Here is a 26,577-nt window from a genome sequence, read left to right on the forward strand (position 1 = left end):
CAGAGGAGCCTTGACAGGCTGGAGAGGTGGGCACAAGCCAACCTCATGAGGTTCATACAAGACCAAGTGCAAGGTCCTGCATCTGGATCGAGGCAATCCCAAGCACAAGTACAGGCTGGGCAGGGACTGGCTGGAGAGCAGCCCTGAGGAGAGGGACTTGGGGTGCTGGTGGATAAGAAGCTCAACATGAGCTGTCAATGTGCACTTGCAGCCCAGAAAGCCAACCAGATCCTGGGCTGCATCAAGAGAAGTGTGGCCAGCAGGTCAAGGGAGGTGATTCTCCCCCTCTGCTCTGCTGAGACCCCACCTGGAGTACTGCATCCAGTTCTGGAGCCCCTATTACAAGAGGGATATGGTCATGCTGGAAGGTGTCCAGAGAAGGGCAATGAGGATGATCAGAGGGCTGGAGCACCTCTCCTATGAGCACAGACTGAAAGAGTTTGGGCTGTTCAGTCTGGAGAAGAGAAGGCTCCGAGGTGACCTTCTTGTGGCCTTCCAGTATCTGAAGGGGGCCTACAAGAAAGCTGGGGAGGGACTTTTTAGGCTATCAGGTAGTGACAGGACTAGGGGGAATGGAATAAAGCTGGAAGTGGGGAGATTCAGGCTGGAAGTGAGGAAGAAGTTCTTCACCTTGAAAGTGGTGAGAGCCTGGAATGGGTTGTCCAGGGAGGCCCCATCCCTGGAGGTGTTTAAGGTCAGGCTGGATGAGGCTCTGGCCAGCCTGATCTAGTGTGAGGTGTCCCTGCCCATGGCATGGGGGTTGGAACTAGATGATCCTTGTGGTCCCTTCCAACCCTGACTGATTCCATGATTCTATAACTAATTTGTCCTGGTGCAGTTTTGGCCTGTTTAGGCCTAGTGGAGGGGAGACAATGAGGGGCGGAGGCAGGGAGAAAAGGAGCACTGGGGCTTTTAGTTTAATTTGGTTGAGGGAAGGTTTTCGTGTATCCTGTATTCTTTTGGAATATGTATTAGGTGTTAAGGTTTCACGTATTCTGTATTTTTCTGTATATTTTTTAATACAATTCTGTATTTCTCTTTGATTCAATGCCAGCATTTTATTTTACTCTTATGTAAAATAAGTAAAATTATATCTGTCCGCTCTTTAAACAAAGACAAGAAGTTACACAATGATTCAAAAAATATTAGACGTAACTTGGAGACTAATAGTGAAAGCTAGATAATGTTTGAAGCACTTGACCAAGGTTTCTGCAATATCTAGTACAGGGCAGGTAAAAGAGTAGGTGATGAGTAAAGGAGACGGCTTGATGCCAGATTGTTAGTTGTGCTTTGCAGTGAGAAGGGAAGGACACAGAAAATGCAATATTCATCATTAGAAATGTTTTAAAAATATTACTGAAGGAAAATGTTTGGTTGTATAGAGTATATACAGTTATGGATATGAGTTGCTCTTGTTACTCAAAAAGAAGACACACTTGAAAACAGTTTGAGGTAGAGTCTTGCACACTACTCAGTAGCTTTACATGTTTTAAAATTTAACTGTGATGAACATTTTTAGAAGTCTGTGGGCTTTTTTTGGGTTTTGGTGGGGTTTTTTTGTTCTCCAATAGAAATCACAGAAAACATCCAATTGGAAGAGATCTCAAAGATGATCCAGTCCAACCTTTGACCCAGTTTAGGCTCAATCCTAAACCCTGTCCCTTAGTGCCAGGTCCACAGGCTGCTTAAACACCTGCAGGGATGGCAATTCCACCACTGCCCTGGGCAGACTATTCCAATATTTGATAACCCTCTCTGTAAAGAATTTCCTAGCATCAAGCCTGAACCTCCCCTGGTGCAACTTGAAACCATTTCCTCTGGTCCTGTCGCTTGACACCAAGGAGAAGAGGCTGCTCCCCTCCTTGCTCCAACCTCCCTTCATGTAGTTTTAGGGAGCAATGAGGTCTCCCCTTGGCCTCCTCTTCTCTAGACTGAGCAACCCCAGCAATATGGTTTTTATGTTGACTCCAGGGTGCGGTTTACCTTACAGAAGTTAGTACTGAACTATTGAACATTGTCACGTTTCGTATTTATGTTACATATGAAATGTTTATGCAGTCTTAAACCTAGAATAACTGTTTGGAGAAGGGTTTTTTTTTAGTACTTGTTTCATCCACAGAGGAATGGACATTGTAACCATCATGGCACAGGCTGTAGGACAACTTTATCCCACAATAACTTGGATTTTACTTAGCTGTAATGATGCAGAACTTCTAATAGGTTCATCACAGACAGGTGTAAAAAGCAGGATACAATTTCATGTGCTTTTATACCAACACCGGTGCTGGAATATTCTGTGGCATGTACACCACAGATTAAAAAAGATTTGCACAAGTGTATTTCTAGCAGTGGTATTCTATTCTGGCACAGCAGATGATATTTTATTTCACAGATTAGCTATATATTAAGTTGTGAAAATATTAAACTATTGACTAAGATTGGTGCTTTATTAAGAGTCCAGATCAAGATATTTATGAATTTTTTTTCTTTGTTCCTTCACAGAAATTTCCAACTGAGGGACTGGCAAGTGTTGTTCGAAATGTATTTGACTTTGACTCCTACAACAATGAAATGCGTGAAATTTTAATCAACATTTTACACAAACATGGGATACCAATTGGAGCAAAACCAACCAATGTACAGCTGGCCAAGGAGTAAGAATAATATAAAATATATGTTAAGAAGAGATGTGTCTTTTGATCACTTTTTAATAATGTGCTATCTTGCTGCTAACTGATTTAAAAGCAACCTGGTATACTTGAAGTCAGTCCTCTTCTGATTCAAATTTATATTCCTCCAAATAAGTTGCAACAATATAAATTACTTTATTACAGAGTATTTGCTTATTACTAATATTTAATATATGATGTCCATGTACATATTGATAGCCTGTATGGTAAAGATATGTATATTAATAAAGGGAAATACTTGTTTCTTTTCCTGTGTTTTTAATTGAATTGCAAAACATTTCGATGCTGTTATTTATCGCCTAAATCGACAGCAAAAAGAGTTGTCTTCGGTGGTAGTGGAATTTTATCTTTGATACTCACAAAAGACTCTACAGAAATACTTATACAGAGTAGGACAATGCCATTAAGAATAATTTTTGTTATGTGCCTGTATATCACTACTATTCTTTAATTATGTTACCAGTTAACATATTACATCATACATTTTTTCAGAGGTTAGAATCAAAATAGGGTTTGTTGGCAGGTGGATTTTTGTTGGTGGTTTTTTTTTTTTTTTAAGACTGAATTATGAAACAGATTTCACTCATCTTTATATAATTCACAGGTAGCGTGCTTGAGTAGATCATATTGAAAAACAATTAGAAATCCTGCTCTGGATTGAGCACTAATACATAATTTATTTATGAAGAAACAAATATTTCCCTTTCATGAAGAAAAATTTTGAATATATGAAGAGTTGAGTTTGCCATGAGTCATATATAGATATATATATATATACATACACACACAATTTTCTAAGGAAGGACTGATTTTTATGGCATCTTGTCTTGATACTGGGTGCCCATGTGTAGGCTTCTTCTGGTGGACCACCACTGTTATCATATCTAACAGCCTACATAAAACTATTAAAAGAAAATTGGCAGTGTAATGATTATGATGTACCTTACAATTTTGATGAGCAACATTCCTAGGGAATCAGTATTTGAGCAACTATGGTGTATGCCAAATTGGCAGTACACACTTGAAACTTGTCATGGTTTCTTTGTTGAAAGTAATTCTGTTTTTTAAAAATATATGATATTTGTCATAGCTTTGGAGAAATTTACACTTCATATAATTTTTAGAAGTATCAGATATGGGTTTACTTGGGTGGATTGGAGAGGACTCTAGTAATGAGAAGATCCAAGGTTTAGGAAACTAGAGAAAGACTGCTGTAAGTTGGAAGCGTTCAGTCCAGAAGGAAGATCTCATCATGCTGAATTAGGGATAATCACCTGATCACTTTGTTGATCACTGAGGTTTTATAGGACAGATGACACATTTACAAGATGCCCACAAGATGGCCATCAAAAACTTGACTTGATTGGCAGCTGTGGGCACATACTATGTACACTGAAGGCCACAAGGAAGAAACTACAGGAACAGTTACCACAAGCAGTTGATAAAAGCAACTTTTTTCTTCTATCTCACCATGCAAGACTGGGTCTGGGCTGACCACCTGGCTCTGACCATCCCGCAGTCTTGGTTCTTGGGTTTCACTCGCATCCACCACAGCTGGCATTTCAGGTTATCCTACTGTTCCATTCCAAGATAAATGTGCTATTGATCATAAGATTTTACCCTATCAAGCTAATAAGCTACAAGTGGATCATCCTGAATTACAGACACGTCTTTCAGGAATGGTTCAGGGACAGCTGGTTCTACCTTGAGTTAAAAGAACTTTTAGATGACTTGGCCAAATCTGTCCCAGCCCATATTGCAAGCTCCCATGATGGACATATTGAGGTAATTTGGTATGGTGTTAGGACCACTGCAGAAAAGGTACTTCTTGAGAGCTGTTGCATGTTTAGAAGGAGAATAATGACCTCCTCTTTTTGTTTTCCAGGAATTTGAGGGTAGGATAATGGTGCTAATTTAGTCCATCTCACTTCATTCAGAAAACATGCAGGTTAATCTAAAACCTCCTTAATTGATTTTTGTCATGATTCATGTCTGAAAACCTTCAGAGATGGAGTTCTATGACCTCCTAAAGCAAATTAGCCTTATTTATAAATATCCTTGCCATTAGAAAGTCATCTCTAAACATGTCCAGTTCACCCTATTTTAAGGCTTCTGCTTGTTTCTGTTTATTTATCCTCTCCAGTTGATTGATGTCCATCTCTAAGTGTTGTGCATGAAACTGGGCCAGATAGTTTCTGCTAGAGCTGAGTAGAGTAGTGTGAGAGCATAAAATGGAGGTGAATGAAGATGCATTTCATGCAGCAGTCCCTTTTAAAAACTTCAGTATATTTGCATTTCTTGCAGTGTTTGACTCATGTCTAGTTTTCTAAACATGAACCTCTAGATCCTTTCTGCAGAGCCCTGCATATCACTTACCCCCTCTTTATTTTGTGTAATCAACTTCCTTTGTGCTTATGCTTTTCTCACTATATTGTATTTTTTCAGATTAGCTCTCTGACTTGTCAAGATCACTTTAAATGTGCTTATAGTCTCCCACAAGTTGGCAGTCTGAGGGTTTCCTAGATGTGATTTCTACAGTGTCCTAGTGACAACGCACCCCCACAGAAGTTCAGTTCTGTGCTCCAGTCTTAATTTGGAAGCCTATCAAGACTAACTAGCTAGCACAGAAAATTGCTCAGTGGTTCTATTAAATAATAGGAACACTAGGATAATAGTACAAACCTAATCTGCCTGAGGATGTTAATCCTACCTGCAGCAAAATCATTGGTAAGATCCTGTAAAATTAAAATGTTTGGTGATACAAAGGCATTGCCAGGAGATTCTAGGACAGGAGAATCATTATATTGAAATGCCAGCTCCTTTCTACAGGTACTCTCTGACACATCTTGGATCAAATCATTTGTAAATATTGTCGTAATAACTTTTGGAGTAGTTTGTCTGTTACCAATTACTTAATCTAAAAGACAACTTGAATAAATCAGAATTATTTGTATTGCTGCTGAAACAACTACTGCAAATATAGGAACAAAAGCATGAGACATAAGCAACGCATCACAAGATTTCAATAGAAGGAACATTGAAGGTTGTATCCAGTTGAAATGGCAGGAGAAATGTAACAGAAGGTACCAGTGACCCTTTCAGGAATTTTAGCTTAGCCTGTGACATTCATGTACCTAATATACCTTTGGAAAGAAAGATTAGGTAGTGACTAATGACCATTTAGAAAATAATTTCTGCAGTAGTTATTTGTTGTGTTGTTTTTTTTTTCCCAACATTGGCAGATGCTAATTAATTTATTTCCAAAATTAGTATCATATATTAGACCTGTGAAGTAATGCTTTACTTGGGCTTTTTGTTTCCTTCAGGTTTTTTTTACCAACCAGAATAACCCTTCTTCAATGCACTGTCATGTTCAGTACTGTCAGGTTCTAACGTCATGATTTTGTCTGTATCTCTTGGTATCATCTGTCCAATAGTTTGTAATTTTTGTCAGTATTGTGTGTAAAGCAGATGGCTTGTCTGTGGTGCTTTGCCAAGACATGGTGGGTAGAACAGATTACTCGTTGTACTAACTCATTATCTTTCTTTATGTACAATTACACTCGTTTTTCCCATATGACATCTGTTGTGGCACATTTGTCTTAATCTGCCAGTTCAGACCATTTGCAATTTGTGGGTAAAAACAGCATTCAGCTCTTAATTTTGGCATTTACCCTCGATGATGAAATTGCTACTCCATATTTTTTCTCCAGTCACTATCCACTTCCAGGTGCTTGCTGTAGTTCGAATATTCTTTTTACATGAACTGAATTTTTAATATGGAATGTAAATATGTGCATTTGAATGGCTTTGATTTTCTCTTGAGATTGTTGGGGTTTTTCCTTCGGGTAATCTGTAGGTAATTTTTGGACGTGTCTCATACCATATGTGTCACCCATCGTTTACATTGTGGAGGAAGCAAAGAGTAGGGTCTGCACTTCACTGTCAGGCAACAGGAAACATATAATATAGATCTTTTCTGTATAGATCTGTTTACTGCTTATATTTTTAATTGAAAGGTGTTTAAGTAAAGTACAGTGATCTGGTTGGTTAAGTCCAACAAGTTAGGTGGGATAGAAGTCTCTTCAGCTAGAGGAAGCACAAGCTCTTACTGATGTCCATGCATAATATATTTTGTGCCATCACTGAGCTGCTTTACAAGATCATGCATTAAGCAGCTTTTGTTTACAGTTCATGTCTGCAGCTGTACTAATACAATAGCTGACTGTGAAGAATTTGCATTTAGAGGAACTTCAGTCTTAAAAGATTCATAGACATTTTTCATCTAAATAAGTAACTTTATAAAGCAGGTTCTATCAGTGTTTTGAACACAATTGGTTTTGTGGTGTTTTGCTTTTTGTTTTAAATAGCCTAAGATTAATTTATTTTTCTTTAAAAAAAAAGAGTTCTATAGGTGTAATTTTAAAAGGTATTGCAGCAGCAGAAGTCAGTAGAGAATTATCCTTTGACAGATTGTCTGCCTTTAGCCTGTTGTGCATGAAGAAAATCAGGCTAAATAGTAGTTCTTTGTAGAATTGCCCCATCAGTTATAGGTCCCATGCAGTCACCTTTTCCAAACAAAATACCTCCTTATATAACCATTTCATGAACAGCAGTGGTCTTGTAGAAAAATAGGATGTAGCATCATGAGTAAATAAATACTAAAAAATATTTCTAAATTTTACTTAAGCAATAGCATTTCACAGGTCCATAGTCAAAGAACTGATCAGCAATAATGCCTTAAAACTTTTAAGTCTTGGCATTCTTACTAGATTACTGTAGTCTGTTATGTGGTTTTTCTATTCTAGAAATCCTGTTCAGCTTTTGAGGGATACAGAAATTGCAGGTCACTCTTTACACCTCAGATTGAGAGTCCAGAGTTGTTTCTCACCCAGCCACTGCACTTTTTACACCCATCCATTCTTATTGCCTCACAGATTTTTGCTGGTGGTTGCATTTCCATAGTCTAGTTTCTACATAGATGGTATTTGTTAAATTAACTGGTCTAATTAATTTGGAATACAGCAGCTTGTTATTTACAAGCCCTGGGGGGAAAAAAAAAATTCCCTCCTTCACTTGCATGTCATACATATTCACTTGCAGAACACTGTTAAGATGTGTGCATTTTTCCAGTCCTTCTGCACCCTCACTCTCCTGAACAACATTCAGGAGGCAAACTGGTAATGTCACCAGCTTCTTAAATAGTCTTTCTTAGACCAGATTTATGTGAGAGAGAAGTGAGATGGAGTACAAAAGAATTGTCAGGCACTGCAAGAAGAAGATCCCTACTACTTTTGGCGAAGAACTCTGTCTTGCTTTCTGTTTTATTTATAAATCCTAGTTTTATTTATAAATTCTTTTTCTCCTCTTTGCTGTTCATGATGACTTGGTCTGCTGCCTGATAGAAACTAAATCATTCAGAAATAGGGAAGGGAACAAAACCTCAGGAATCTAGGAGAAATCGGTTTTCCTGAGGGAAGAGAGGAGCTGTGAGCAAAGTATATCCCCAGAAAGCTAAACCAGGCTGGAAATGTTTTGTTTCTTTGGGAAAGCAATCTGTAATTCTTTTGCTATATAAAGCATGGTGTTTGGTTAGAGCTAGTTATTAACATATGTTTTGTTTTAAAATTTAATAAGCATTCATGATTATTAGTGAACCCACTGATTTCTAGGATGTCATCCATGGGAGTAATGTGTAAGGAATTAAAACCTAGGTCCAAGCCCTTGTGGAAGTTGATGTTCCACTGAGCTAACAGGAAACAACTATTGCTGATTATAGGCATATTAGAGATTATGCTACTCGGAGCCAGCACAGTCAAAAAAAGTCTAAAGTTTCTTTTTGCACACAAGACAGTTTGGGCTTAAGACATAGCCAAATAAATTGAATTACTGAGTTACTGTCCACCTGTGAGCACTGACTTCTCCAGGTAGCTTGAGATTTGGTATCAATATACCAGTAAAAAAACGTTAATGAAGCTTTCCTGCATGAGCTGCAAAGATTATAGGATATGAGTGCTCATTCCCTGAATTACCCTCTAAGTTCTCAGTGGAAAGAAATTTAAAATTAAAATTCATAGAATAATATTCATGTATATTCTAACAGGTTGGGGGTTTTATGTTTGTTTTGGAATCCCAGTCCTCTAATGTCTAAAGAAGCCAGTTTGGTTAGTGGGGGGCGGGGAAATAATTGTAACAGTAGGAATGAACATAATCAGACAGCATAGAAAAGACCACGCACAGAACTTGGACAAACAGTCTAAGAGAACTTCCTTAAAATAGTCTTTGGAGATATTTATAGAAACTGGGAGAAGGAATGTCTTCTGTTCTCTTGCCAAGTCCTGTAGCTCTACAATAATGTGCATTGGCTTGTAACACAGAATGTAGTTTTGATAGAAGGTTTCTTTAGGAGCAACTGAGCACAAATGAAAGAAACCAAAAGTGCTGACATTCATTAACATGAAGATATTCATGCCAATTAATGAAGTCAAACTACTTTCAGTGGTTGCAAATCATTTCAGAGGAAATAAATTTAAATCGTGTCATCCCTGTTTTGCTGTCAAGCTGCTTTGTCATACTCCAGCATTTTCCTTTCCTGTATAAATGTGATTGCTGTGGCCTATATGTTTCTTCGTTAAATAAAAGGTACAGAATGAAGAAATTAGACCAAGCCTAGCAAATGAGGCTTTCAAAGATGTCTGTGTCCTTGCTGTAGACTGTACTGGCCAAAAGACAATGAGATACTCTCACACCTGTGTTCCTGTCATGTGAGCTGTGGCAAAATACATGGAAATAAGTTGCTGAACTTTCATTGCCTGGTTAACTTGCTACATTGTTTACTGTGGTTATTCTGCTGTTTATTTAGGTGAGCGAGCCACTGACAGGAGTTCCTTTAAGTGGTACAATCACACATTGCCTGATCTGGATAAAGCAAAGCAAAAGTTGATTTGGATATGTTTTATTACATACCTCAAATAATTCAGACCAGAAAAGTTTTCCTTTTGAGACCATATTATGCTGCTTCTTGTATGATGCTATTTAGGTTGCGATTCTGTTAGTATTCCAGAAGGGTAAAATTTTTGTTATTTTAAAATGTAAGAGAAATTAAATGTTTTAGCAAGGATGCATGTTCTACAAGAGAATATTCAGATATGGCTCATTGGAAAAAGTCAGTTTTAAAAATAACTTATTCCGTATCAGTTGGTGGTTGATAAATGTAAAAATTCATTTGTTCCTGCGTTGTTTAACAGACTGCCATTGCCAGATCATAAATTTATGGGCTACTGGAAAGTCGATCAGCCAGGGAATGCACAACAGAAACTGCTGTGTCCAACAGAAACTCAAAAAATAGATGTAAAGGTTTGTCATTTTATTTTTGTAAAATTCATACACTACTATTTTAATAAAAAAAAATATAATTTATTTCTTTGGAGGAAAGTGCAAGCTGTGCTCCTTGTTACCTGTTCTTGAGGTTTTTTTTATACTCACTAGAAGAGAAAATAACTTTTGTATTCCTAGCCCTCACAATGTGGGGTGTGCTTTAAAAACATTAAGCTTGGTCAGAAGTTCTTGAAAAAACTTGTAATAAGGATATTGAAAATACCATATTCGAAGGAACTTTATAGTTGGTTTAGATGCTTTGAGGTGGCTAATTTTAGGTCCTAGATCAGACACAGAAAATAAGGCTGTTTTCTATTTTGCATGCAGCTGAATTCTTACGGTTCTTTGGCACTGTCAAGTTTGAATCTGAACCTTTGGTACAATTTGACCTGCAGCCAAAGCTTCTAAGTTCTTTTCAGCTTTGAGTTCTTGGATTAACTTCAGTAATTATTACTCCAGTGAATAAAAAAAACCCCAAACTGAACTGTTAATGTGATATAGAGGTGAGATTTAAACTTTATGTAACAAGAAATTGGTTTTAAACTTCTTTGAAGCAAAAATATTCTGATTTTTTTTCTCTCCTATTGGTTATGTTTTATCAGTATCTAGTATCTCCTTTGCTCCACTGAACAATAATGATTCCAAAACAATAAAAGACCAAAAATGAAAGGCATGATGGTTTTTCTACTGTAAAGAAAACGGCAGTGTGTCATTCAGAGAATTTGCAGTAAAGCATTTCCTTTTCTATTTTATGTGTTTAGTAATTGATCTGTTTCTATTGTTAATAGTAGTAAGTCTTGAAGAAGACCTCTAGATTTTCATTGAAAAGGGTGAGTGGGATATTCTAGCAAGCCCTTATTGTTATCATTTGTTTTAGGGCCCTGTGTACTTAAATATTCAAGGATTTCCCCTGGAACGCCATGAAGCCAGGTCCCTGAGTTTCACAGAACAACTTGCTTTTTGGACACTGCCTATGGATGAAGTTAACTTAATTTGTGATGTCACAGTAACAAAAGGTGCGTTAAGAAAAGCTACCAGCTTTTGTAGTGATCCCCATATTACAAATCTGTGAAATATCCCAGAGATGAGGAGGGACTGGGCCATTAACTTCATAAGTACTTGCCAATAGCTAGTGGCAGAATACAGAAAGGCAATATGTAGTATTCTAAGTGTAGTAACAACACTGCAGTGCATTTACAGTAGTGTGTATTCCTAGGTATATTTTCAGTGGAGTATAGGGATCATAGAATCATAGAATAATCTGGGTTGGAAGAGACGTCCAAAGGTCATCTAGTCCAGTCCACTCTGCAGTAAGCAGGAGCATCCTCAACTAGATGAGGTTGCCCAGAGCCCTGTTGAGTCTCACCCTGAATATCTCCAGGGATGGGGCCTCAACTACCTCTCTGGGCAACCTGTCCTAGTGTTCCAGTACCCTCATGGTAGTACTAGGAACTGGAATATGAGAATGGGGGATATGGTATATGGGAATGGAGTATAGCTATAATAATGATTTTTCCCCCCCCCAGGCTTTTTTAGCCATAGGTGAAATTAAAAAAATAATCAGCCACTGAAATGGGAGCATTATTTCACTGGGTCATTATGGTCTTTTTAAGGATATGCATCTTTCTCAAACTAAGAGAAGGATATGTAATTAAGGCAGAACGTAGCCACAGAATTGCAAATCCATTTAGTTTGTATGTCCACACTCTACTACTTCACAAGAATCATTCTCTGACTTTTCCTCTCTCAATTCAGTTTTAATACAAATCCTTACACTTGCAAAGTATTGTGCTTTTCCCCCCTCTTTTTGTACTGACTGAAATTCTTTCTCACTGGAGCAAGCCTGCCTTAGTTACTTACGCTACCTATGTCCCAAAATGAATTGCGTCATTGCAATTCATCATGCAATTGCAACCATAAATGTTCAGGGTTCATCATTAAACATATCTAATCTTTATTTCATGTTATAAACAGATTACTAATGATCACTACTGAAATGCTGCTTTTTCTGCATGTAGCATTACTTTTGACTGCATTAACAGACTTATGTGATAGCAAACCAGAAATTAGGTGGCTTTCTACTGTCTTCAATAATTGGCTGAAAGCAGTCAGTGAGGTGCTATATGTGGAAAGTTGCCCACAAAGTTTGCACTCATCCCATGTTTAATTATTAAATACATTATTAAATTATTATGAAAGAGATGATGGGTTAGAGAAGGAGGGGAAACTAAGATTATAAACAAGGAAAAAAATCTGAAGAGTTTTTTATACCTGCAGCTGGCAGGCACTTGCAGTCATGTCTACACAAGTGTACCTTGGGCTGCTTGTGTAAAGAGTTAATAGTTTTGTGGCAAGATTCCTACTGCTAATGTTAGCATCCAGAGACCATTTGTTTCTTTATCAGCTGTGGTAATTTTTCTGTATGTTTTGCTACATCATCTGCTGAGTTTGTAACGCGCACGTGTGTGTGTATCTGTCTATCTATCTATCTATCTAGATGATCTGTGCATGATGTCAGTAGCTTTTCATGATTTTTATTTTCTTGTTTCAGAAGAAGCAGCTCAAAATATTCTTTATGTTACTACATGCAATCCTGTGTCCTTGTATTTCATGAATGTTTCTAGCAAGAGTGGATACTTTGTGGATCTTTATGACCTCTTCCCAAGAACAGCTGGAAGTATCTGGCAACCTTTTGTGACTGTGGCACCACTGGGAAATCCACTCAAAGGTCAAGTGGTTCTACATGAAGAGGAGGTAAAAAAAGAAAAGCTAAAAGTTTAGTTATGACCAAAGTAGTATGATAAGGGTAGGATCGCTGAGTGTTCTGCCTCTATAAATTGAAATAGCCTGGACAACCACCATCTGAATATTCTCCTTGTCACATTACTTGAAGCTTGGGAGTTGCCTTCAACTGTAGTTTTTATGTGGAAATTTTTTTCTTGCACTCTTTATCTGTATAATGTCTTTTTGCATTCTTAAAGCTGTTTTACCTACTTACCTTATTTCTTTTACTGACAGAGGGAGATTGGCCTTCATGGGACAAAGTGAGATAGTTTAGGAGTCTCACTCAAGCAACACGTATTTGCAAAATGTAGAATTATTTGGTTTTACACTTAAGTTCTGGTCCAGTCTTGTCCCATTTTGGCTTGTCAGGGGAGTATAGAAAAGTTAGTTTTTTTTATGAAAGAGACATTTTCTGTGTCATAAAGTAAAATATTACTTGTGTTTGCTTCATGTCACTTTTTTTTAGACATACAAAGACTAGGAAAAAAAAATTACATAAGCCTTGATATCCAGTGCATCAGCAATGCAAATTTAGCATGACGGACAACTTCAGCATTGGTTTGACTCAAATTCTTTATTTAAAGTGTTGCATACTTTCTACTTTCCATTACTATCAGTGAACTGATTGGAACATTTCCAATTCAAAACTTCTTTGCCCAGGAGTGGGAAGAGTCAGTGCTGCTGCTATTAATTTTTTAACGTTAAGAATGTTTTATTACGTTACCTACAAGTCATAGTGGTTTGACATGGGCATTTAATCTGGTCATTATCTTTGGGTGGGTTTTCCTTTCACTTTTGTTGTCTCGAATTTCTTCTGCTCATTTTTCAGTAGGTGTCAGGCTCTGATCTACAAGAACCTTTCCTACACTGGGCTATTAAGCAGTTTTCAGTCATTTCAGAACTAGTGTGTCTGTGAAACAATTGTGCCAGGAACATTTGTCAAGTGTTGACACGACTTTCTGGTCTCAAATGCTACAGTTAAGCTTCATGCCTTTATGACAAACACAATTCTTCCACCTTTAGTTAGAACTGCCTATGCTTTCTTTGACTTTGTCTTGGACACTTTCCAGTGCCAACTGGAGAAAATATGATTCACCTGCTTGTTGTGATTGCCTGTGCAGTTGTCTTGAACAGCTACAGACATTTAAGCTATTTTGAGATGCACATAATGCATTTGTTTGGTTCTAAACAATCCTTGGCCTTTTTTGGCAAAGTCAGTGCAGGAAATTATAAACCAGATGGCAGTCTATGTCATGTCTAAGAATGTTTAGAATGTCTTATACTTTTTAGTGTAAATCACAGCAATATTCTTTATTTTCTAAGTCTCTGAAATTCCTACCATGAAAATAATTGTCCTGCTAGTTTTGTTTTTAAACAAATCACAGCAGCATTTGCTGTCAGCAATGACGCTTTTATCACGGGTTCATCCATGAAACTTTAGGTAGTTAACTGTGACTCGTTTTGCCTGTCCTCATGTAATATATTTCTCAGTGACAGTATGAATTAAACTCTCATAAAATGTGTTCTGTGGAGAGGCTACGGTAGCTTAGTGCCCCTTTCCAGGTGACTTCAGCTGTTGTTTCTCTGACAAAGCTTAAATATAGCCAATTTCATTCTTTTCTTTCTTTGCAAGTGCTACAGGTGAACAAATCCTGTCTGAAAATGTGTCATAAAAACAAATTTGGTTGCAAAATTCCTTGTGTATTTATGACACCATTCAAAGGCAATTTTACACTGCTTGAGGAACTTAAGTAAGCATTTTGCACAGAAAATAATTATGATAAAGAATTATCTTGTATATTGCATGTTTGTATCCATGGGCTACATTAGTAATTTGGGATATTTTTTTAAATGAGACATCAGATCACAAGTAGTCTTCACAACCATCACCATCCTTCCTTACATTAGGGCTCATTGTTAGAATCTCTGCAATTTCCACTGAATCAAGAGGGATTCTCAAGTTAAGTTTTCCACATAGAGCTTAGGTTTTATTCCCAACTCTTCCTACGGCGAAGCCACAGAAAAATCACGTGCTTTCTTTGTACAGCTGTGAAATGAGTTGGATATTGCTGTATATGAAATTAAATTCACTATTACTGGTGCTAGCAGGTAAGCATGTAATGTAAGCTGTCCATCCAAGTATATCCTTTATCTATTGGGAGGATGAAGGCGATCTGCAAGGGCAATTCCTCCCAGCTAAAGAATTGCCCTCTAGAGATGCCTCTCTCTTTCCACTGGCTACAGAAGCAGCCTTGATATGTAGTCAAGATGCCTGCCTTCCAATGTACTAAGGTCATGGCAGCTGTAAGCTCAGAATTTGCAGCGTTCACATGTTAAGATAAGTAGATTAGTGGCACATCTGTATTTTGGGCAAGGCTCCAAGGGTTAGCTATTTGTCTTACATGTACGTGAAACAGATCTTCAGGGAAAAACAATGTAAATGATGTATGTGATTCCTTAGAGGTTTATCTGTGTACTCACAAAAGGACCAAGAAATATTAACGATATTTATAGAAATAAGTTGCATTTAGTAAATAAAGAGTCCAATATTTCATAAATAATATGATCCATTATTTAGACAATACCAAATGTTAACAATTTTTCCCAAATTTTTGTTTTAATAAAGGTCTTTGGAGAGGGATGTTTCTAAGTTTAAAAAAAAAAGAAAAGAAAAGAAAAATTTTAAACAGATGATAACCTTAGTGGAAAGGATGAGATTATGATATTTGTGGCTTTTCAAATAAGCTTGTGTGATTTATTTCCCAGATGACATCCATCTGGATTCAATAGAGCCCTCAAGTGAAATAAAATGAAGAATCACCATTCCATCCTGTCCCTTTAAATAAAATTTTACTAAAACTGAGCTCCTTGGGGATTTAACTTTAATAGCACAAATCAGAGATTTATCTGCTTTTAAGCCACCTTTATATCTTCTTGGAATGAAGAGTAGATGATTCTGTTCCTCGCAGTGGCTGTTGGTCTTAGTGAGCGCAGCCTGTTTTGACTCTGATGTTTTGTTCAGACTAAGCTGATAGACTTTGAAAATACTCTGGAAATCTCAAGTCATTTCCTCATAACATGGGAATTGTAATCATCTTTTCAAAGTAGCACTGCCTCTGCCCTCTCCTTCCCATTAGTAATTCAGGACATACCTTTATTTCCTATAAAGCTTTCTGCCCACCTATTTCACCTCTCTTTTTCTTTCTAAACCCATTGCTATTGCCACTGACAAGAAGAGCAAATACAGACTACAGAATAATTTTGATACCGTTTTGCATAATTTTATATGGGATTGTAAAAGGAAAGTGTACCTAGAGAATTGATTTTCATATAAATGAACTGAACACTTGTATTTTTTTCCTACAAACACTTTGCTCTGTTGAAAGGCTACAATTGGATGGGCAGAGTAACCTAACAGTCTAACTTGGGGAGCACAACAAGCTTTACCCAGGCAGTGTCCTGCCAGCATCCTTTAAGTCTGCTTTTATCTTTCTCATTCAGGAAGTGAGGAAGGGAGGGAGGGAAGTGCTTTTTCCTGTCCCACCTGCTGTTGAAGCTCTTTGTCAAAGCTATCAGATGGCAAGGGGGTGAGGGAATCTGTGGCAGAGAAACTGGCAGAGGGATCTGTGTGACTTGCTACATCTAGAAGATTGTAAACATCCTTTAAAAGAGGGCATTTTTGATAGTTTGTGAGCTAACCTGCAACACCAGTGGGGACCAGCACGTGGAAGTATCAGCCACATACTAGTAGTAATGTCCGAAACCTCCAGTCCCCATAATACTCTGATGTGTTTTCTTCAAGAACTAGTTGACATTATTAACTTATCTTATTGTTTTGGATATTATATAAGACTTTTGTTAAGTACACCTTACCGAAGAGGAAAAAGTGTGCTTATGTAGAAAGGTATGCACCTTCTACAGAAAGGGTGAGTACTTTCCTTTTCTATAAGCACAAAGCTTTTAACTCTACTTGCTGTTCTCTGTTCACTGAAATCTCTAGTATAGTCAAGTCTCCCAAATCATCTTGAAGATACCACTTACATTAATTAGAACACCAATTATCTACCTGCATATATTTCCATATCTCTGAAGGCATGGTGGATGTCTGAGCCCCAAACCATAAATTCTTACACAGACTCCTTTCATTTGAACCTTATGAACAATATGATATATCTCTATCTCTGCCTAATATTTACAAGCATCAGGGTTGTCATGTGTGTATCACTAAAGAGTTCTTGGGGGATGAAAATAGAAAATGTGCTTGTGGGACAGGAGGCAAGGAGAGGTACAGAGGGGTTACCCTGCCAAGCTAAGAATCAGCCTCATCTGAAGCTGACAGCTGTGTTTGCAGAGAACAAAACTGAGAATGAGTTCAGGAAGAAGAATAACAAGAGGATTAAAGTGCATTATTTGTGCTGTCCTGCACTGAAATTGTCTTCCCCTAGCTCTCCTCTCTGTCTGTGAGACCATAAGGAACAACTTCCTATACAAGCAAAGTGAAAACACAGCCCTGTTTAGTTTAAGGACTTCTAAGAGGAAAATGCTGGTTAAAATAAAAACAACAGTAAGGAAAGGGAGACTTTGCAGCAGCTAAAAATAAATGCACGCCACTTCACAAGATTGGTTATTGCATCTGTCCAGAGTTTGGAATTCCAGACACTGGGGTCCAGAGGTCGCCCAAAGGTTACTTTTCTCCCAGTCAAGAACAAACACAGTGGAATTGCACACCAACATCTTTTCCCAGCCCACTTGAAGAGTTGCCAAAGCTGCTCTTGGATGCATTCGCAAGTGACTCAAAAATCTATTCTTAAGCACAGACAGAATATACATCAGTCACTTAGCACAGAAGGAAACCATTAACATCAAAAGGGGTGGAGTAGAGAGGTTTTTTTATATTACCAACTGCTCTCGTAAATTTAACACTAAGTGGAAGAATGTAATTGATTTGTATGTGTCCTTTATCTCACATGGAAGGCTAATGCTTTGCAGTAAAGCAGCACTGTTGGGAATTGTATAAATAAAATGTGGCAGAAGACCAAAATCCAAAGCAAATATCCTATTTTAATTTTTTTTTCATGAACCACATTTCTGTGATTTTGATTAGTGATACATATACAAATACCTTATTTTAGAAGTATGGAACTCTGTCTGAAATTCCCAAATGTTCCAAATAACATGGCAATATTTAAAATGCTTCACCATATTTAGTTGCAAACGGCTATCATTATTAAATAAAGTTAATTCTCCCAAATAATCCTAATGAAAGGGTGAAGCATACCCAAAAAGAATAGAATTGCTATGACTCTCTTATTTGGGAGAATTTGTGGAAATTTGTGTTTCATTCCCTTAACGTCTACTGTGTGTTATTGCAGATGTTGTATGTAGACAGTTTACTTTCACTAAGTCCTCCCAGGACATAACATTTCCTTGAAAGACAAACAAACAAAAAAATAAGTGTTCGTGAACTTTTCTTTTATACCTTTTAAATTTCATTTGATGTGATTAAGCTTGGCCCTGAATGATTGTTCTCTTGAGTTCTTAGACACATTAAGGTCAATTATGATATTTTGTAAGTAAAAAGATATGTTTAATGTGTCCTTGTCATGTGACATCATGTGTGAACCCTGAGGCACTGAGTAACAAGCTGAGAATCTGAAGAAGTTCAAAAAATACCATATTTTCACATGTGATATGTGGAGAACACTTGCATGACTCTGCTCTGTATCCTTTGTGCTTCTGTTCTCCATCCTCTTGAGTCATCCTGTTGTCTTCCAAAAACTGTCCTACTTCTGACAAGCTGTCTTGAGTGTGCAGCTCACAGAAGGATTTTCTGCACTGGAATATTTATTAGGTTTCATGGTATCAGAAGTATGAATTTGGAGAGAAAGTACTAAGCCATTTCTTCTCTCACAAGTTTTTCACCTTCAGTTTAACTTTAAGAATGGATACTTTAGAGGAATGCTAAGAAAGTGCAAAACCTGGCAGAAGAAAACTGATATGTCTCTCTCCTGTAGCTGAATGCAGCTTGGACATGTAAGCCATACTAGCGTAGTTCCTAGATCTTATGCAGAAGTGAATCTGAGAAGTTTAGATAAAACATTATGGAAAAATTGGAATATTGTTCTAGCCCTTTCTGTACATAACCTCAACAACTGATTTTCTCCATGACCTTTGAAATGAACCAAGAAGAGTCAGCCTACATTTTCATACAAAGCCTGTGTCATCTTTTCAAAATGTCCTAAGAAACTACAGTTGCTAAAGTGCTTCAGATAGTTTTGTTGTAATCTCTTAAATGGGCTTGAAATGTGCACAGATCTGTTTTTCATTTACAGAGCAATGTTGTGTTGTTGCTGGATACAAACAGTGGTTCCCTTCACCGACTTCTGCTACTACCAGATGATCAAGAGTCTCATAAGAAAACATCTTGGTGGAACAGCAAGGAAGAGATGGTGAGAATAGCACCTGCCTCTGTTTTATTATGTTTTTCAAAAAGCTCAATCTAGGAAAAACTGCCCCAGGATCATTTGTCTTTCTGGTTTTACAGCGCAAGCACTTAATTGTTTAGTCCTACGTATGTCTATATGCCTGGTATATGAAGTAGCATTGTTATGGAATAGTGATACAAAAAAATAGTAAGAAGTTGTATTGTCTGTAGTTATGTATCTTGAAAATATCCCTCTCTGGAGCTAAAACTGGGAATAAAGATACATTTTGTTTCGAGGGAGTATGCCCAAAAGAATGAACTCAATTATAATGCCATTATGTGACTTGGGACAAGGCAAGCTGGATAGCATTTTCAGAGGTAATTAATGCTGTGGATTTTTCTAAATAAAGGAATAATGAAGTATGCTTTCAGGGGAGTCAGGGAAACTTACTGAGATTAATCTAATAAACACTAAGTGCTGTATGACATATTTTTTTATGCAGTGCAACTACAAAATGTGCCGAGAGTTTTCACACAAAAACTGGCTGGTGTTCTACAAGGAAACAGGGTGAGAGCAAATTATGTCCTTGTATTGATTTAGGAGAGATCTCTTCACACGTATCTCTATCTGATCATTCTTTTCTTGATTTCCAATTTTACAGAAACCGCCTTGTTGTACTGGATGTATTAGAGGGTCAAACTCACACCATCTTGCTTCCCATCAGTCTGAAATCTGTCTTCCTGGCAGCTGAAGATCGGTGGCTTTTGGTGGAAAACAAAACAAATCAGTTAGTTAAGCCTAGTTTTCTGGATGGCATTCTTTCTTGTTTGTGTCTTGTTTACATTCAGGAGTTTCATTCCTGGTCTCAGAGTTGTTTTTTCAGTTTGTGAGACTGACTAGATTTAAACAATTTAAGACGCAGATTCGCTCTGCTGAAAAGTACAGGTAGGCTTTTAGACTAGGAAATGAAAAAGACATGCCTGCCTAAATCCATGCCTCTGGAAATCTAGACTAGTTTTGACTGTATGTGTGTTAATACTGCTTTTACTGGAGGGGCATTGATATGTGGAAGTTGGTGAACCTAGCTTTAGAAATACAGCCTGCTTGCTTAATGTCCTGGTTATGTGAAAGAAGTATTGCTCTGCTGTCATATTTACATAAATGCACAACAAATAAGGTGTGTAAATACCAGAAGACAAGTCTGCCATTTGCTGGCTTACCCTTCGCTTTCTCACAGATGTTTGGTAAATCAGAGTTAGTTTTAGCAAAAGGTGTTGATAACCTTGTTTACATACACGTAGAATGTTTTCACTATGTCAGAAGATAAAAGTCCTTGTTTACAGTTACAAGCTTAATCAGGAATTGTTATAAATGTGCATCCTTTACAGGAAATTTCTTTTAACCAAGCGTGCCCATATGGAAGCTGAAGACAGTGAGGTTTGCCAGCTGTATGCATTGAATGAAGAGCCAGCTGACATGGGATTTGGCTTGACAATGGGTATTAAATGCAAGCTTGGCTTGTTCTTTTTTTGTTCTTTTTTTTTAATTATTTCTCTGTTTGCAGCTGCATAAACAAGTCTCTTACTTTAAAGGTCTTTGAATTTCTCTTTCTGTCCTCCCCTTATCATGTTTGGTTAATAACTTTTCACAAAGCATGACAAACCTCAGGTTGTTTGAATAAATTATCTTTGTTTCATTGTAGCATTTTAAGACTTTCAGGAAAAGAACAGGTATGCAGAATGGAAAAAGAAAAAAAAAAGATGCTTAGGAAGGAATTAGAACATAAGAACAGAAGGGACCAAATATGCTGATGAGTCCAGTCTGTACAGTGGCAGGTCTGTTGCACAGACTGAGATGAGCTAGGAGACATTTCCCAAGACTTAGACAAAATGACCTAGTTCTGCAGATAGGGGAGGCCATTGAGGCCACCACACCTGTGTTACAAAATAGAGGGTATTTATTCAGTAGAATTCACAGATGGTTGCTAGACATTCAAATATGTCTTAGCTAAGAAGATGGCAGAAATTTCCAGAATGTACTGGCTTACATTCTGTGTAGTAAGATTTTCCTGTCTTCAGGTCTGATGACATTTTCAACCTTGAGAATTTTATCATGGTACACAAAATCCTTAGTCTACCTGGTTTAACAAAACTGGAAGTACGTGTGCATGCTAACAGTTTATAGTTTTTGGTGTATCTCCAGTGTGTCTCAGGGAGAAAGGGAAAAAAATCAACCACTTTCTATCTTTTGAAGGGGGATCCTGGTCCTTGTGTACTGCATAAGTGTGAAGAATGAAATCAACATAGTGCAAACACAATACAAGCAGATGTTACTGACAAATAACAAATATGGCTTGTTTTACACAAACAGCAACAAATTGGATACCAAAGACTCTGACCACAGCTTAAATATCTTGGATCCTTTCTATCTCTTGTACAATTTACTCTATCAACTTATCAAGCTCCATCAGAGCACAGTAGTTTCCTTCCTCTTACTACCTTATTTAGAAACCATTATAGAGTATCATTCCTCAGATGGGTAGAAACATTATAATTTCCATTCTCAGAGTATTTGTGGGCAGTTTATTGTGGCATGCTTTTTGTGCTATTTTTATATTTCTCTTCCAATTTAAAAAGTTACTCTAAAAAGTTGTTCCCTCTCCACCTTTTTTCAAATCATCCAGCAAACCCTGAATGTAACATCTTTAGCCTGTTTTCATTCTTTGAGAGAGAACCCATGACAGGAGAACTAAGAAAAGGTAGACCTGTGTGGTTTTACCACTGACCTAAACCAGTAGCCCAATCATCCTTTGAGGGAGGAAAGATTTTCTCCTGCTGCCAGGTAAACAAGATAGTCTGCCCAGTGATGTGGAAATAGTCTGTGCTGCAGAGTTAAAGATAGCTGTTTCTGACTGTATTGCTGATTTTGAGGCAAGATAAAATCAGTTGCACAGAATAAAATTTAGTTTTCCTTAGCTTAAAGAAAAAGAAAACTAGATCATTATTTACCAGAAAAGTGTTACAAACAACATTATTTAAATTGCAGAGACAGCAAGACAGCTACCAAGAAATGTCACGTTGACACTTACCTGTGCAGACCTACATTTTGCATTTTTGTGCATTTGCCTTCTAACAACCTTCAATGAGATCACATGCTGTTCTATTCCATAGGCTTCCTGGCTCATTTGCACAGCAGAGGGCAAAATTAAATGGTATAAACAACTACAAAGCTACTATTTCCTGATTTTTAAGTACTTAACTTTACAGAAATAACATTATTTCCTGACTTCTTTTCTGTATTACAGTTTAGCATAATCAAGTCTTCTGCTCTCTAGTAATTTTGTGTTCAAAGTAAGAGCGATGATCAGTGCTCAGCACTCTTACAGTTAATGTTGTTTCCTATTGCACATCTGGAATTAATGACTTTCATTTTGTTTAATTTCCCTGTTTAGCGTCAGAACTGTGTGTGCCGCATGCAGTTTCAAGTGACCAGCTATCTTCAGAAAACCTCAGTGCAGCTGTGGGACAAAAGATCAGCTCCCCCAACAGGATTTTCTCAGATGAACATAATTATGCTACTGTTGTTATTGGTTTCCCAGACCTCTTGGTAAATACTCAGCATTATTATACGATGAAGTAATCTGTTCTCATTTATTCAGTAACTAGTAAAGTACCTGTTTACCAAATTGTATGGGAAGAGAAGAGAGTGAGAGTAAATGACAATTTCCTGTGGTGTACACCATTTGGTAGGATAGTCTCATTTAGAAGGATTTTGGTGCAGTTTGAAATGATAAGAAATTTGGACTACATAGTGTCCAGCACAGACAAAATTCACTGTAGGTAAGTTCTGAAGAGTGCTGGCTGTAGGAATATTTTTGAAATCATGTGTTTTTATGGATTTTTTTTAATTTACTCTGAACTTTTTTGCTTGTGTGCAGCAGCTAGCAAGACACAGGATTTAAGGAAAAAAAATACAGAAAATGGTAACCAAATTATAGAGCCCCTTCACTATTTAATAACATAGTTGTGTAAATACTGCATGTGGTTGTGCTTACTCCTCTGGCACAATTAGAAAGGACCAGAAAGGAAAGTGAAACTAAGGCTGTTGCAAGGAGTGGAGGGAAACACAAGGAGAATAAAAACAGTATGTTTAGTTCTTTGGATTCATTATATTTACTACCTAGAGATACATAAGAAGTATGATTCCTGTGGAATAAATAGGGGATTTTTGTTGGTTTTGGTTTTTTAGTAAATAGGGGCAATTAGAAAATGCAACTGTTAACTTTGTGAAAGCCAGATGATTGAAGAAAGTACTCATGAGTCCAAAATTATCCAAATCCCTGTTTTTATCAATAAGACAGCTCCTGTCTTTGCAATTAGCTTTTGAGTTTTACTTGATTGGGATTTATATTACCAGATTGACTACACTGCTTTTCATGTTATTTATAATAGATGTGAGTTTATTGCTGGAAAAGGGAGGTAGTCTGGAGGAAAGAGTACTAATGATGCTACACACTTCAGTACCAACTGAGGCCCTGTCTCTCTTTATACATGGTTTTAAATGTCCATGTGAACATCAGGGAGTGATAAAGTTGAATGTGAAGGTCGTGGGCAGAACTTCAGATTCAGTGTTTAGCGTTAATGGTGTACGTGTTTTGTGGGAACAAGGTATCTTAAGTTCTTACTTGTACTAGCAATGCTCAGCTGACTCCATGTGGAGGCTTTCTTCAAGATGAGGTGATTTATTCTCTAGAATCTCATAACTGGCTCACATGTGGACACCTACATTGATGTTTCTGAACCTGGAGCCAAATCCCAGACTTAAAGCATAGCTTTGAATTAATTACTGGAGGATCTTTTTGCATTTATCTACATTAGTGGAAACTGGTAACAGTTTGATTCTAGATTACATTATTTCAATGCTTTCTATTCCCAGTTCACCATAAAGAGAAAACAAAACCAAACCAGATTGTTTCAACTTCAGATCTCAATATCTAAAAGTTGTGTACACAATCTGTTGGTTTTCACTTCTATAGGAGTTTTCAATGACACAATAATCCAGATTTTGTCCTTGTCATGTGGTGACATGAGAGGTAACCATAGCTACATTTGATTTGAAACTGGATAAGAAGTGGAACTTATCAAAAAACATTTGTTCTTAGGGTCAATAATAGTAACATTTTGTTCATTAGACTCCTTCTCTCTTGCAGTCTCCTAGTGAAGTATATAGCTGGAAAAGAAACTCCTCCCTGAGCTCCAAACGTGCTTCTCTTTCTGATCCATTTTATTATGGAGCCCAGAGGAAAAGAGGAGCTGCAAAACAAACAAATTGTGTGACTTTATTGGCTTCTAATCAAATAGTCAGACTTCTAGCACCTGGAGATGTGCCTCTGAAAGACATTTACCCAAAAGGTAAGTGGTTCATATACTTGTGTTGCAACAACTGTACACACTTGTTTTTGTTTTGTGAACTGCAATCACTCATGAATTTTTCCACAATGTTTTTAAAGAATCACAAAGCAAACATTTGAGGAATGAGAGTAGTTGCACTCATTTTAAAAATTAACTTGGATCTTATTAACATGTTGATGTATACTTCTGAGGAATTAACAGGCTGCCTACACTATGATCATCCCAGTAGACTGGATCTCCCTCTGTCCTGGAATGTGGTCTTTCCAGTTGAGCAGTTGGCCTTCACCAGTTACTTATAGCCTCTGCTCAGTGCCACATAGACACACAATGATACAACAAGCCTATTGGCTGCCTGGCTGTGTGTCCACTAGAGCTAATAGGAAAGGTTGTTTGGGGAATACATGTGACCCTGGCTACTTCTCTGTATTTCCATTCATACTTTCTCAACATTTGCAGTTATTTTTCAGGGATGTTGCAGGGGGCATCCCTGCCTCAGCTTTGAAATCTCCTTTTATGGACCTGTTGCCCACAAGTTTGTCTGGTCCCTCTTTAGACATGTTTCTCCACAGCAAGCTCACCAGGTCGTTACCGTGGGATTAACTGATCTCCTACCAGGTTTATCAAATGACCTAGGGTTACAGGGTTGGGTGAATAACAGTTCTGCATCCACCTTACCCATCACCTTCATGACAGATCTGCCTTCTCTCCAAGCTGAAACAACCTAGACCCTTTAGTTTTCTCTTATCAAAGAGATCAGATACAGCAAATCCATCCTTCACTTGTACACTAATAAAACAGGTGCACACCATGGGCCTTCAGAATTTTTTGTATTGTTACCCCAAGCTTCCTGCTATCAATAACTAAAAATATACCAATTAGTGCAAAGTAGCAGCATTTGTAAGATTTGCATTAATTTCCTCTAGAAATCTCCAAGGAAAGGTCACTATCAAAAAGAAAACCCCCAAAATATTTGTCTGTGGTAGAATGGAAGCTTTTAAAAAGTTCCTCATCATGAGAAGCTATTCCTGATTTGTTCAGTATATGAACTCTGTCCCATAATAAGTGATTTATTCCATATTAATTCCTTTTTACAAAATAAATGATCTAATATGTCCGCCCTCATTTAACACAGCTTAACTTCCCTGTGTAGAGAAATCCTTTTATTTATTACTAAAAGGATAAACCATTTACTTAAGATAAAACGTCAAGTATATAAACAGATTATAAAACTGAAGTTACCTACGTTTGTAAAGAAGATGTTCGCTTTTAAAAAGATTAAACTTAGTAAAACAGAGTTAGCAGGATGATCTTGGAATTAATTACACCAATTAAAACTTTTCATACTTGATAAACTGCTGAAGGGTCAGACTGGGTATGTTTTTTTTAGACCTTCACCATAATTAAACCAACATCTCACTCTAAAGTGGATGATACAAAAATTTGGAAGGTAAATTTTCTGAGCTTTTGTTAAAATTAGCTTATTAATTTGGGAGGGAGAGATAAAGCACTTCCAAATGACACTAGAATTGAGATCTTCACAGTTATTTCTACATGCCTTTTAAGTTGCTGTGGTATATAACACCTTATAATGCTGGATTAATATAATTGAAACCCGGGGGACATTCTTCATGGATGCTGGATACTGGTGACCTGAACAAATTATCTGTCTGAAAACTGTCTTCTTTCTGACTGAGCAGTTTAATTTATGTGTGCTGTTATAGCTGAACAAGATACTAATTTCTTGTGGCTTTGTTTTGTTTTTTCTCAACTATGGTGAAATGTATTCATGGATAGCTTTAAAATTGTAGAAAATTTTATGATATGTAGTTTGTACAGTGCTTTATGACCATTTAAGTTGAAAGATCTTGAAGATCATTATCATGGATTTTT

The 26,577-nt window shown here is 37.2% G+C and overlaps 1 protein-coding gene across 1 annotated transcript in view; it reads left to right on the forward strand.

Moving 5' to 3' along the window:
• Positions 1-26,577, forward strand: part of VWA8 (von Willebrand factor A domain containing 8) — a 176,075-nt gene that overhangs the window by 97,977 nt on the left and 51,521 nt on the right. The window contains exons 25-34 of the mRNA XM_054399196.1: positions 2,503-2,654; positions 9,938-10,046; positions 10,945-11,083; positions 12,622-12,821; positions 19,184-19,300; positions 19,779-19,843; positions 19,938-20,063; positions 20,665-20,774; positions 22,728-22,882; positions 24,486-24,687. Of these exons, the coding sequence (XP_054255171.1) occupies positions 2,503-2,654; positions 9,938-10,046; positions 10,945-11,083; positions 12,622-12,821; positions 19,184-19,300; positions 19,779-19,843; positions 19,938-20,063; positions 20,665-20,774; positions 22,728-22,882; positions 24,486-24,687 (1,375 nt within the window). The remainder of the gene's footprint in view (positions 1-2,502; positions 2,655-9,937; positions 10,047-10,944; positions 11,084-12,621; positions 12,822-19,183; positions 19,301-19,778; positions 19,844-19,937; positions 20,064-20,664; positions 20,775-22,727; positions 22,883-24,485; positions 24,688-26,577) is intronic.

Source organism: Indicator indicator, chromosome 1 (assembly GCF_027791375.1).
Source record: "Indicator indicator isolate 239-I01 chromosome 1, UM_Iind_1.1, whole genome shotgun sequence".
Classification (NCBI taxonomy): domain Eukaryota; kingdom Metazoa; phylum Chordata; class Aves; order Piciformes; family Indicatoridae; genus Indicator; species Indicator indicator.